General features: G+C 48.7%; 1 protein-coding gene across 1 annotated transcript in view; it reads left to right on the forward strand.

The window, feature by feature from the left end:
• Positions 1–10,372: 10,372 nt before the first annotated feature.
• Positions 10,373–13,844, forward strand: part of LOC121332607 (rho GTPase-activating protein 39-like) — a 54,104-nt gene continuing 50,632 nt past the window's right edge. The window contains exon 1 of the mRNA XM_041398205.1: positions 10,373–10,503. Coding sequence (XP_041254139.1) covers positions 10,493–10,503 — 11 coding nt within the window. The 5' untranslated portion in view covers positions 10,373–10,492. The remainder of the gene's footprint in view (positions 10,504–13,844) is intronic.

The raw sequence follows: 13,844 nt of genomic DNA on the forward strand, positions 1-13,844 counted from the left end.
CTGCACGCTTGTGAGTTGTGCCTCTGCTACCTCATCCCTGCTTTGCTGCGTGTCCGCGCTGTCTCCGATCCCTGCCCGCATCTCCTGCCCGCGCTGCCCGGCGTTCCTTTCCTCCTGCCCGCCGGCACCGTTCGCTGCTCGCTGACCTCTGCCCGCACCGTTGGTCAGCATCAGGGAGTGGGGTGGGGGGTACAGGGCCACTCCTTCACTTAATTAAAAGATGAGGTTGGAGGTTGACAAAACTGAAGAAGTAGGAAATTACTAATGGGAAGATGAACAAATGAAGTATGGCCTAAAAAAGGCACAGAAACTTCATAACAGCCACTGACATGCTCTGAAACAAATCAGAGCAACCACAAAAGCAGGCAGAACAATTGCACTACCCAGCTTTGATTGAGAATAACCTTATCAAGGTACAAGGCAGGTAACAGGTGGCACACTGAAGTGGCTGGCTGTGGATGTGCAGGAAGAACTGACTATTGAGCACGTGCAGGAGTAATGCTGGATGTTGAAGAAACTTCAGAATCAATGTACCTAAACCATTTTAATCTTCCAAGATGTAACTGAACCCCTATATGTGGAAAATTCAGACCTAAATAGGCAAAGGAGAGAATTAGGACTATTGTAGTGAACAGAGTGTAAAACCAGTGGTGGTGACAGTAATGTATTTAGGAGGTCAGAGTTGCTACCAAGGCAGAAAACATCATTATGAAAAGTCTCCAATTACCCCCACACTGAATAAGTAAATGTCACATCAGCATATCGTTCTTGCTACATTTAGATATCACAAAGATTTGATTTCTGGAGCAGCTGGTTGGAGAACATAAAAGAAGGAATTGGGTTTAATGCTGAGTTGTGTGAGGGGCTGTTAGAACAGTCATGGATAGCAGTGAGTATAATGTATTCAATCTGGTGACAATGAATGTCAACAAAGGAATTCCTATCTCAAGTGGTTATTAAAAAATTAATAAACCGAAAGGATAACATGGTTGTAAGAAGCATGGAGATTCTAAAATTACTCAGAACACTTCCATCACCACAAAGAAAAAGCTATGGCTACAAAGCATCAAAAAATAAGGTTATGGAAATATTAAATTAAAGAAAAAAATGTGAAGGTGGCGTAGACCATGTCCATATACTAGCAGAGAAAATCCTGAATAGGTTATAAACTATCAAATTAATCTGACAGTAACTACAGAAAGTAGATTTGAACAGATCCTGTTTCCTCATGTGGATCCCAACTGCAGCCCACTGACCTGCATGAGGTTGCTAAAGACATGGACAAGGACTGGCTGACAGCCAGACAGCCCAGCTTTTTTGGCACACAGTGATCTTAGTCTGTCTCTGACATGAGGGGGAAAGATGTTCCCAAGGACTTGACAGTGGTGGTGGAGGGATTTGAGCTTCTTCTATGTATCAACCTGCCTGTCCTCAGCTTCTCTTCTAGTTTCACAACTAGATGAATCTCTTTCTCCTTCCAGAAGTTCTAGTGATATGTCAATATGAGCAGCAGTGCCAGCATCTACGCCCCTCCACTTTTGCTTGCTTAGGAATTGCACGTGAGGGAAGGGCAAAGGTTTTCCTTTGTCAACCATCCCTGAAGATCGGGACCTGGGAGAGGCAGAACTTTGGCTTCATTTCAAGTGGCCATACTCATGCTGTTGATCTCACCTGTCTGTGAAGCTATTCCCAGGGCCCCAGGAGCACTAACAAGCCCTTAGACCAGCCTCACTAAAGGCTTGCCCCCCAGCCCTGCTCAGGAGCCCCAGTGCACATCAGCCCTGTGTGGCAGCAGCTCTCTCCACAGACAGCAGCAGGCAGAACTTTCCCAGGTATTTTCCTGGGGAAGGCTGTGAAAAGATCAGAGAAAAGAATGAGAAACAATTCTTATCTCCACTTGCTGCACCTGTTGTTGTGCACATGTGGAATGCACATGTTATGGATATTTGTTTACCAAAGGGTGATTTCTTAACTGGACTCTTGTTACTCTAGGACATGAAACAGAAAGATGCAGACACCAGATTTTCCAAGGCAAAAAAGAAGGAAGTTTAATTCTGACTCCAACATTTATAGATTTCCAAAAGTGACAGTGGATTGGAAGGTGAAAGTGCCACCTCTCCAATGGCAGTGGACAAACCAACAGTCTATCAAATTTCTCCTCCTCCATAAAAGAATGCAAAACAATAAGTATTTACAGAAAAGTGCTTGAGAAAGTTCGTTACAAGAATGTAAACATCAGAAGGCTTAGAAGAACTCAAAAGAACAGGGCAGCAGACACTGGTGATGGTCTTTTGATTGATTGACCAATTAGGTCAAAGCTGTATCAGACTGTCTGGAAGGGGATGAGTTTCTTAATTAGTATAGGATAGGATAATGTACTGTAATAAAGTGATTGATCAGCCTTCTGGAATCACGGAGTCAAAGCTAATTATTACCTGGATGGGGGCCTGTGGCAACAGCCCTGGACCCTCAGTCCCCATGTGAGCTGCGCTGGGGTGTGCCTGTCTCCAGTACTCCTCAGCAGTGTGCCCATGCCCATGGCCATGCCCAGCCCTGAGTCTCTGACCCTGACCTGGAGCCTGCCTGCCTGATCTAACCTCAGCTTTGCCTTGTTACTACAGACCTGTCATGGGCTGCGTCTGTCCCTGGTCACCATCGCTGGCCTCATGCTGATCCCAGCCTGCAGACTGACTTTCCAGGCTGATCTCTGACTTGCCTCATCCCTGTGAGCTTCTCAACAGTCCAGGCTACCCATGAGACAGCCCCATCATGGTGGGGCTGACCATGACCTCCTGCAGATGTGCTATTCTGGGGGACTACCTGCAGCTTGCATGGGGTGGTCCCCTGAGACACTGCTCTAGTGTAATCCCAAGTGTTTTCTCTCTCCTCTAACAGCAGCTGTTCACAACGAGCAGCCTCAGAGGTACATGGACAGAGATGCACAAGTTCAAGCTGTCAGCACTCAAATTGAAATATAAGAACTGGTTGGTTGAGTTGATCTGCTTTGTAGTACATCTCCAAGTTGTTAAAAAAATTAACAAAGAACAGCCTTCAAAGGGGTTTGCCTAAAGATGAATACCTACATGCTGAGAGGAACCCAGCTTGCCTGTCACAGTCAGTGCAGCACAGGGGGACGTTGAGCATTGCAATGCTGGCAAGAACAGGTTTGGAAACTTCACTTCCCCCTGCAGTTATGTGGTACAGCAAAGAATTTGCTGCTATTCCCACTGAGTTCAGCAGGAACACGGCTGGTCTTCAAACCCTTGACTGTATGAGAAAGGATAACAGATAAAGAGTTATAACCCACTTCTAGTGCCCATGATAGGATTTCTGTTTTCAGTATGTATTAGTAAGCAGGTGGTGTGCAGGCAGAGGTAAAAAAATACCTGAGAGCTAAAGGGATTTAATTTACAAAAATGAAATCTGTTTTATTTTATTGAAAGGGTACAGTAAGAAATAACAACATGCAAAAATTTCAGTTGAGGACACCTATAAACAACAAAATGGAACAATTTTTTTGTGTTAGTTAAAAAGAACAGGAATAATGGGATGAAGCTGAGAAAACTTAGGCAAAACACCCTGGTGGGATTTCAGATAGGTGTCTGAATGGTCATCCCAGAGACAACAAGACCAGAAAGAATTACCCCCAGAAATGCCTCTGCACTGGTCAGAAATGGTGAAAGTGATCTCACAAATCCCCATCTTTCTTTACGTCTTGAGACCTGACTGTGGGACCTGCCTTCCAGGTTACTCATAGAAATGGGGTTTCAATTAGTTTGGCAAGGCTTGTGAGAAAAAAAAAAAAAACAAAAACATCAGACTGTAGGATTAACTTGAGGAGTTACAGGTTCTGCCTGTGGCTAAAAAATAAACTCAGTTCTTGCCAAGGACCTAGAATATTACATTGCGTAGCACAAATGTCAACCACAGCAAAGCCAGATGGGCCAAGCAGCAGGTACAGCCCGGTGGGAGAGTGAGCAGGGAAGTACAGGGAGCTGGCACAGCTCTGTCTCTACTGCTCGTGCTGCTGTTTGGGTGCACTAGCAGTACCAGCTCAGTCTTGTGTCGTAAGCCCACAGGTCTCTCAGCAATCGTCCTCTGCTCTGGGCAGGTGTCCCCCAGTTCAAGGTTACTGGTGGTGAAACAGTTTCATGTTTTCCAGACTATAACATCTCTTGTGGGGCAGAGAGCACTACAGCCCAGCTTGACCAGTAAATCCTTAGCAGAAATATATTTGAGAGCAGCAGATTTTCCCAGAAACAGAGAAGTATGGGAGGCTGTGATACGGTAGAAGTCCTTTGGGAACCTGTAACTGATTTGGTGTCAGGAACCCTTATTCTGGGGAGTTTTCATCCCACAGGAATTTTGAAGTAAGGCAGGCAAACCTCTGCTGGGTACATTTTCCTGACCTTCACTGCCAGCAACCTCAGAGTCTGGCTCATAGAAAGTTACCTGGGAGCATGGACCTCCCTTCCTGAGTCTTGTCTAGCCTTGGGACAAGGACTACCCTGGACAGCAGAATCGATCTGGTTCACAAGGGACATCCAACCTCCACCTTCCTCCCTTGTTCTTCTGGCCCATTCTGGAGTGTGGCTGCTCTCCTCATTCTCATCCCAGTGCTTGCCAGATCATCCATCAGGCCAATACAGGTTCCTAACTGTCAAAACACCTCTCACTTTTGATCTATGCCAGTTTAATGAGCTGATGGGCTTCATCCAAGCTCAGATGAACCCCAGAATCAGGACTCAGAGCAACAAGAGAAGCAGGACTTGTTGGGCCCTTGGCTCAGTTCAGCCATTTCACCCACTGCACCCTTCCTTCCCATGCAAGGGAATGTTGACATTGTATCTAATGCCCTTCCTCTCTTGGCAGCTCTTCTCTCAAAGGACACCTCTCTCCTTTGCTGCGGGGAGATGTTACCCCCGCTATATAATACCATGGCATTGTCAGCAGCCAGGAAGCCACAACAGCAGGGAAGATGGCAAAAACCTCCCCTGTATGTTTTTACTCACAATCTGTTTTACAAAGTAGGAGAGGAAACAAAGAGCATGTGCTGCTCCATGTGTTTCCGTGTCCCATACTGCACTGTTGGCTTACAGCCAGCTGCTGCATTGCTAAGCAGGAGCTAAAGATGGTAAGGCAGAAAAAATTAGGATAGGATGATTTTTTAAAAGCCCCATTGCAAAACACCTGGCTAGTTATATAAATTTGCATCATGCCTGCTATGAAAAAGAAACAAACCACCAAACGACTACAACCTGCTGATTGATGCTTAGAAACATGTATTTTTACAAATGGTCAAATATCTCCAACTATCCTTTTCCAGAGGACTGTCCTGGGCTATTCTATATCATCATCTTCACAAAACAGACAGGATTAATGAAGAACAGGGATGTTTTTTCTTTTCCTCATACTTGCTAAGACCATTTGCCAGAGAGAACTCTCACAGCACACAATCCAAAGAACTTCAGCCAGCAATGCCTGCAACCAGGTCAGCGTGGTTCCATACAATAAGGTCTTTGAGACACTGGATACAAGATGTCCGTGCTGAAATACTGGAGAATTCACCACATATGGTAAATTTCAGCCCAGCTCAAACCTCCAGCTCCCTGATATGGAGTTACAGACGTGTTGGTTGGGAGGGACCTTGGGTCAGCATTAGCTCAAACTCTTGCTTGAAATGAGACCATCACCAATACTAGATCAGGTAAACCATGGCTTTGCACAGCCAAACCTTGAAAATCTCCAAGGACAGAGATCTCATCACCTATCTGAATGAACTGTGCTCCCCAGTCAGCCCAGCACTTTGTTGCAGCAAAGAGCTCCCCATGGTGAGCCCACATGTCAACACTCGTAGGAGTATCTGGGCAGTAGTTTGACCTATAAGACAGGGCTTTCACAGTATGTTTTCTGGTATTATTGGCTCCCTCATCACAAAAGCACACTAAGCTGCTCCTGCTCCTGTTCCCCCTTCCAGCCATGGGGCTTGGGGTGCTGGAGGCAGAAGAGGATGACAGATGAGCAGGAGACAAGATGACAGCATGACAGCACCATACTCAACATGCAAGAGGAGCAGAGTTTGGTGCCAGTAACCAGGGCCAGCCAGGGTCGAGTGACTGCTGACCCAGTGAGTGGGCCTGGCACAAGCTTCAGTGGAGTACAGCTGAGGTGAGGTCAAGGCTGAGGACCTGAGCTCAAGTGCAGCTCAGGAGTAGCACAGGGAGTCCCAAGTGAAGCATCTCCCAACTCATCCTCCTACCATTGCTGGTGCCCTGGAAGGTGGATCCAAGGCTGAAGCTGCAGAGGGGCAGTGCTGGCTGTAAGCCTAGCCACACAGACCTTGCCAAGAATTTTAGGCATCTACTCCCAGTATCACCAGTCTCTCAACAAAGGTTTGTCAGACCTGACTGGAGCTGTTACTCCCTTCCTTGCTGTACATGGAGACAGTTGCTGTGGGTCTGGTGCTGGTTCCAAGGTGTACAACCCAGTTTGTTAATAGAGGCTGAGCAAGGGCAGTGCCTGCTGGCCCAAACCTCTAGGGCAATGTGCTGGCTGCGCTCACATCTGTAGTATATCTGCCTAGGGATTGCCAGAACTCTCAGCCTGGGACATACATCAGGACAGAAGCACTGCAATCCTAAGCTTTCCATAGTTTTAGCATCACTGGTTCTCCCACACCCCCACATGAGGAAGACCTCTCATGCCAGGACCTCCACCTGCCTTTTCCTGGCATGGAGTGTATGTCCAAGTATGAGCACCAGATGAGCACTTTTATGAAAGGGTGTACGACTCCAAATACAGTTACTTCCACTTGGGAGCAGTATCTGAGGAACAATTCAAGCATGATCTCAGGGAGCTGCCTCATTTTGCAGTTCTGCAGTGACAGTTATACAGTATATCCTTCAGCCAAGAACAGGCAGCAATGAGATGATCTGCTCCGGAAACACTGATCTCTTACCACATCTTACAGTCGTCTGGTGTTCACAGCCTTACAATTCATGAAGGCTATTTCTTCTTTTCTTAGCAGGAGAGCCAGGGCCCTCTGTTCTCAGAGACATTGCATTGTTTTTTCCATGCTCCCAAGTCACTTCACATTCACCTCCTGCTGCCACTTTTGGTGTATTGATAACAGGCCTCGTGATTGGTGGGCTTGATCTCTTAAGTATGTGTCACAGTGACCCACCTGTATCTCTGGAGGAGAACTGCCTTGTGTTATTGCGCCAGGTGCCACTAGCAGAAGTTTTCCTCAGCCCATGACTGTCTAAGGTGTGAAAGTCTCTGAAAAAGTTCCCACAAAAGAAGCTTCTCCTTTAGCTGCTTCATTTTCCCCCTCTGCTTTACTCTCCCCCTCCCTGAGTCACTAGTGCATCATTGGCACCGCAAGGCTCAGCCTCGGAGCTGCCTGTTGTGACGTGTAATTGAACCTCCTGTCACCCAGCTTTCCTTCTCCAGCAGTGGGGACTTCTGCTCCAAAGAGTGTCCTTGATGTCAGCAGGTGTGTGACCCTCCTTTAGTGGGGAGGTTCTGCCCTCAAGGTGGCTTCCTTGCTATGCATTTTGATGCCCTCCTGCTATGTGACTTTGTGCAGGTCAGCACAGAGCTGCCAGCTCATGAGTTGGACTGACCTGAGATGTCATGTCAGTGTGTCCTTTTTGTCCTTGAGAGCCTTCACATTGCCCATTTTGGCCTGAAGAGAGACAGGATCTCTTAGTGCAGAATAACATCCCAAGAGTTTGAGCTGTGGCAGCCAAGTGATGATGTTTAGGTTCTTCAGCAAGGCTGCCAGAAGTGTAGGTGGAAAACAGCCTACACATTATCATCAAATGCTGAAATACGCAAAATAAAATGAGAATGTTGCAAAAAATGAATATTTTGTCTGGTCCCTCCTGCAGCCAACTTCCCACTTACTGTGACAAGTTACTCATTTTGGGGGGCCCCAAAGCTGGGCCTTCTGAAACCTCCCATGTCCCAAGCATCTATTTTCAGCATATCCAAAGGACCTTGCTAGCACAAAAATTATGACCAAATGGTTAAAATTCTTACACACTAAGTCTGTGTCTACAGGAACCCTTAAACAGAGACTGTCAGGCTGCTATAAGCATTTTCCCAGTATTACTGTTTCCCTGAGGACAGGTATAGCCTGTATTGGCAAAGGTAAGCAATATCTGCATATCCACAAGGAGGGATGCCAATTTAATCATAGTAGAGCTACACCTGTTGTGCTGCACCAGTTTAGTTGTTCTCTTGCACTGGGTGATTGGGAATTTGCACAGAATAGTTTTGTAACGCACTGTATAGCTTATGTTACATCATGTGGTTTGTTACCCCATTTCCCCATCACATGGTCTTTTCCTCGCCTGTCCCGGAACCACCTGGCAATCTCTTCCCTGGGTTACCCCTCCCCTTGCCATTCCTCACTGGTGTCCTGTTGGCTGTAGACATCTTCCTCTGTCCCCATCCCCGGGGTTTAAAAGCTCCCTGCCGCCAAGAAACGCTCTCTTTCTCCCGTGGGTTTGTCCGCCTGATGTGTGTCTTGGAATAAAGGACAACGTTTCCCACGTGGAGGAGAGCGCTTCTCTAATCTTTTACCTTCGTCTATGAAATATCATGTGGGCAAGGGTCTTATAGCTAGCCGGAGTGGACCCCAACAGCCCAGGAAACACGTTTCGTCATACACCAGCAAATTTTTGTTTTCAACACAGACCCAGTTCAACTCCTCCTTTTCTTCCCTGCTAGCCTGTGCCTCAGTCCCGGAGCTTTGCAGTCCCACAGAATTCAATTTCTCCTGCCTGCTTTCCCACAGCACCTCAGGCATCTCCAGCAGCTTCACAGCCCCTGTGGGGGCCCCACTCACCACTGGCCTCGGGCTGCAGAGACACACTCTTCTCTTTCTTCTCCTCCCCCCCGCCCAGTAAGCACAGTGCAGCTATGTGACCAGCCCACAAGTGCAGCAGCCATGATCTCACTGTCTCTCTATTTGCTATTTAAAAATCAGGTGGGAATTTAATGGGAATGTCTTCAGATTAAGTTACCCTCAAGTTCTCAACAGTGCCTAAATGCCATTTGAAAGCGAGCGCAGTGTTGTCTGGGTGAGACCCTGACCACTTGCATGGGGTCATTAATAACGGACTGAATGGACTAATTTTTTACTATAGCAGACATTTGCTCCCTGGTGTGACATGAGCCCCAAACCACTCTGTTAGTGGCAAAATCCACCAAGTATCTGTCAAGACTTGTGCCCCTAGTTATAGGGTCTGAGGAATCTGAGCAGCTCAACCCCCAGGATTTGCCTCCACATGGGACTGTTTCTATTCTGGAATAACAGGACAGTAAAAGATTCCTTGGGAGCAGTGCCACACTGCAGCAATTACTGATATACAGGAGCTGTTCTGTGCCACCATGCCAAATGACATACCCCAAGGCAGTGGCTGACAGAAGCTTATCTAGCAAGGCTGACCTTTACAGCACGGCTTGTTTATTCAGAGTACTCATGCTGGCCGAGGAGCAGGGCTCTACTTGTTCTTGAGGTCTCTGAATCTATGCTGTTTGTACGCTGCTGGTGGATCTGTGCATCTGCTGGAGATGCATCTGATGGTCCTGCACAGCTTTGACCAGTCTACTATGTGCTCAGGATAGAGAAGAAACAGAAAGTCTGCAAAATCTGCCCAGACAAAGCTGCTGCGGCAAAAAAAGAGAAAACATCTGGGTAAACCCAGAGAATGGCAGCCTTACAGTTCAGGCTGACCCAAATGACTCTACCCTCCCACCTGGAAGCAGAGACAGCTCAGCATCCAGCACTGGCAAAGGAACTTCCCTCTCTCAATGCTCCACACTGGTTCAAGTCCCCCCTGCCACTTGGAGGATGTCTGGGAGTACCAGAGGGCAGAGCAGAACTAATAAAGCCTCATGTGCCCAGGGCAGCGGGAGGCAGCGGCGGGAAAACAGGGTCGGGAAAACAGGGTTCACCGGTGCACCTACGATCCAGCGGCGCGCACAGGCCGCACCTGGGGCCCACAACTACAGCGCTGCCAAAACACCCCCGAGGCGAGAGCGGGATGTGACCTGCCTGACCACGGTTTTCCTCACAAAAGAGGTCACGACCACTGACTTTTGCCATAAGGTTTCAGTGGCTCCAAAACTGACGTCCCGGGTGCGCTCCCACTCTCCTTGTTTCCACGCCTCGGGCCGGAGCTCCGCGACGCCAGGGCTCGGCGGACTCGGTCGGGTTCCATAGCGGCCGCACTCGCCGCCAGGGGCTGCCCTCAACCCGCCGTTCCCCCACTGGCCCCGTCCCGTCCCGTCCCGTCCCAGCCCGCTCCGCCCCTCCTGGCCCCGCCTCTCCTGGCCCCGCCCCGTCCCGCCCCGTCCCAGCACAGCAGCCCCCGGCAGAGGGACCCGGGGAGCGGCCGGGGGTCCCGGGTCGGGCCGCGCCGCCCCCGGGCGGGGCTGGGATCGGGTTTCACATCCTGCCCCGCTCGCGGGCAGAGCGGCCATGGCGGAGAGGTGAGTGCGTCTGCCGCGCACCTGTTGAGCGGCGGGAGAGGGGAGAGAGGCGTTGCCGGTCCCCGGGGCAGTGGGCCTGGGCCGGGAGCAACTCCCGGCTCGGGTGGACGTGAGGCCGGGAGCAGCTCTCGGCTCGGGTGGACGCGGGGCCGGGCAAGCCGACGCGGCAGGTGAAATGCAGCCGAGTCGAGGCTTGCCGAGCCGAGCGGTCAGACTCGTGAGGAGCGGTGGTCCCAGGCCGCCTCCCGCCACGCTGGGCTGTCTGTGGCGGGACCTCCCTCTCGCACCGTTCTAGCTCCCGCCGGGGCCTCCGCCTGGGGCCGGGACTGGGCTGTTTGCGGCCTCCGAGCAAGGCGGGCGGCCATGAGCTCGGCTGAGCGGAGCCGGCCCGGCCCTGACTCGGAGTCCTCCCTGGCCCCGGCGCCTCCCCGGAGGCTGCGGCCGGACTCTGTCGGGTGCCCTCGCACCTCCGAAGACGGGCGGCTCGTCGGGAGCACACCGTGGTTTTGTGCCCGTTCCGGCCCGGGCTCGCTGGCGATGGGCAGGGTACCCCCGTAGCTTTCTCTTTTTCGCTTAAAAAATAAGCGCTTTTACAGAGTGACAGTGAAAATAATAACGGGTGTGGCTGTTGTACTGTGGCCAGGAGAGGTTTCTGTCCTCTCCTGGAAGTGGCTAGGGAGACAGGATCACCTGTTGGCAGTGAAAATGGAGGGCCAGGTAGCCAGGCCAGTTTCCCAGGCTGCATCCGGCTTCCGACAAACGCAGGCGGATTTTACGGCTCCAATGAATAACCCCATTGAAGGAGGACTCTTCCTGGTACATCTGCGCCTGGGATTATCGGCCAGAAGTGGTTAAGTTTGGTTCTGCCAGGAGGAAAGTGCAAAGCCTGGCAGAGGCACTATCCTTGCTGTTGCTGATGCCAGTTGCTGTTGTGCTGTTTTCTAGTGGGTTTTTTTAATCCTAGGTTAATACTTGACCGATTTAAAATTCGTGCAGTGTGACTCCCAAGGGGTACCAGATTTCAGCTGGCTTCTCACGTTCTCGTTGGCTGGGGGAGAGCTGCACTGGCCTTTTGCTCAGTGCCTCATTGGTGATGCAAGGTGCTTGGAATAATTTTTTATTTCTCTTGCATTTGAGGTTGTTTTATTTCTTTTTCCTTCTGTATCTCCTGCAGCAGACCAGGGTGTGAGTTAGTCTGTAAGGAGCATTGTGGGAAGGGATAGCAAATCCCATTGAGGGTGGCCCTAGAATACCAGAATCAGACAGAACAAAATGATGAGCACAGCAGCATTCTCTCATCTTGCCAGGAGCAGCTGCTTCTGCCTCTGTGCTTGTGACAGCCAGAGGTGCTTGGAGATCGAGGTTGTAGATTCCTCATTTTGGGGTAAACTCTAAAGCCTGACAAAATTGTGTAGGTTTGAGGCTATCATTCCACTAGCTGGTGCAGATGAGTACTCCAGCAGAAGCTGGAGCTTCTTGTGCTGGATTTCACTGTGTTTTATCTGTGTATCCCTCGCTGTCTCTTTAGTACTTTTGAATTTTGTTTTTGCTGGGTTGACAAGACAACTCTTCCTATCAGTTGGATGGAGCCTATTTGGAGGGATCCTGAGATCACAGCGGATTGTAGGAATGCAGCTATAAAGACACAATTTTGTTCAGATAGTTCACATGCCTTCTGTATTCACAACAGGTTTGCATAGCTGAAACATATATCTTGGCCTTAGCTGGGTGAACATAGGCTACAGTGAGATCTCAGTCCACAGGTCTGGTGCATTTTGTAATTGAGAGAATTTTATGATCATCCCTGTAGTGCGAAAGTCTGGATTCAGCCTGACCCTGACTGGATTTGCAGCAGAAATCCTTAGGGAGACATGTAATATGCCATGCAGAACAGGGCTTGCCAAGTGCTACCCTGCTTTAGGGACACAAAAAAAGTGCCTCCCATTCAACTGACTTACGTGATTTCTAGAAAAATGTAATGTGTGGTACAAAGATGAAAGGAGAGCCTGGAATTCCTGTAGTGAGCTGCCTATGGGGTAAGAATGTCTTGCGGGTTTTCTTGCATTGGTGTCTGAGCTTTGATGCATTTTTAAAATCCATTTTGCTATTCTTTTGGGGCTGCCTTTGCAGGATTGACGTAACTGCCTGATAACAAACTGGTAGAGTTCTGTAAACCGGGGACCAAGGGATTTTTTTCCCCTGACAGCTATGGAGGAAGAATTATTAGCATTGTTGTGGGACTGTGGGATGAGCTTTAAGATACATAAAATCAGCTTTAATGGAATTACTTCTGCAATTAAAGGTAATAAAGCATAAACAGCTGTAGGATTCTGACTTTTTGGCCCATGAGGGTAGCTTGTTTTTTTCCACTGGCAGTGCCATTTAATAAATATTCATTAACCCTTTTTTTGGAAGTCATGCATGTCATATCTGTATTGCCTGATGGGTAAATGCTTTAGTAATGATACTACTTGGGTTGCCATTTTATTTATGGAGAAGAAAGCTTTTAAGTTTGGTCTTGCTGTTTTAGCAGCATGTTTTTGGCTGTTTGAATTAAACAGCCTCAGGATGGGTGCAAAGGGAGATCTTCCAGCCTATCCAGAAATACTGAGGTTGCTGAAGTCATGTTAGTTGGGTGGAAGGACTGGGAATGGTATTAAGTGTGCTTGTTCAGCAGGAAATGTGCTGTTCTGGTTGGCTGTTTCAATTTGATTTCTACAAAATATGTTTTGTTGTGATTACGATGAGGACTCTTAATTTTGTTATTGAATCTTGAGTCATTTTAGTATAGTTTGTTGTTTTTAGTTAATTCAGATTAATTCAGGCTTTGAGTTTGCATGAATACCAGTTTCCATGTTTTTTAGCAACTTTAATTTAGGAGTGAATGAAAACTCTTGACACTTCATCACCCTGCCCTGGAGCTGCTGGTGGGCTTTGTGTGTCTGAACTCAGCTGTGACTTTGCAGCAGAGGGGTCTTCTAGTTTTGGCAGGGCATCCAAGCCTCTCACTGTGGTGCTGTGCAGAGCCTTCCACATCTTCTGAAGTGGGTCCATGTGCCCTGTTCTGGTTTAGCCTCTTCTTAGCTGGCTTAAATAAGGCCATGAATAAACATCCTCTCTGTAGCTAACTCTGACTGCAGGACAAGTCCGCGCCCCTCAGCAGGTCATCCCACTCTTGTCTGCTGAATGAGCTTTTTCTTGGATGGGCTGGATGGTGGTAGTTCACTTGGCAGTAAATAAACTGGGATAGCAAAAGTCTCTGTTAGCTCTGCAAAATCACTGGAAATAAGTGCAGGTGGGAGAAGTTACTAGCAAACCTGACCTCTGCCATATGCTTGCTC

The sequence above is a fragment of the Onychostruthus taczanowskii genome, unplaced genomic scaffold (assembly GCF_017590055.1).
Source record: "Onychostruthus taczanowskii isolate IOZ18803 unplaced genomic scaffold, ASM1759005v1 scaffold142, whole genome shotgun sequence".
Classification (NCBI taxonomy): Eukaryota; Metazoa; Chordata; class Aves; order Passeriformes; family Passeridae; genus Onychostruthus; species Onychostruthus taczanowskii.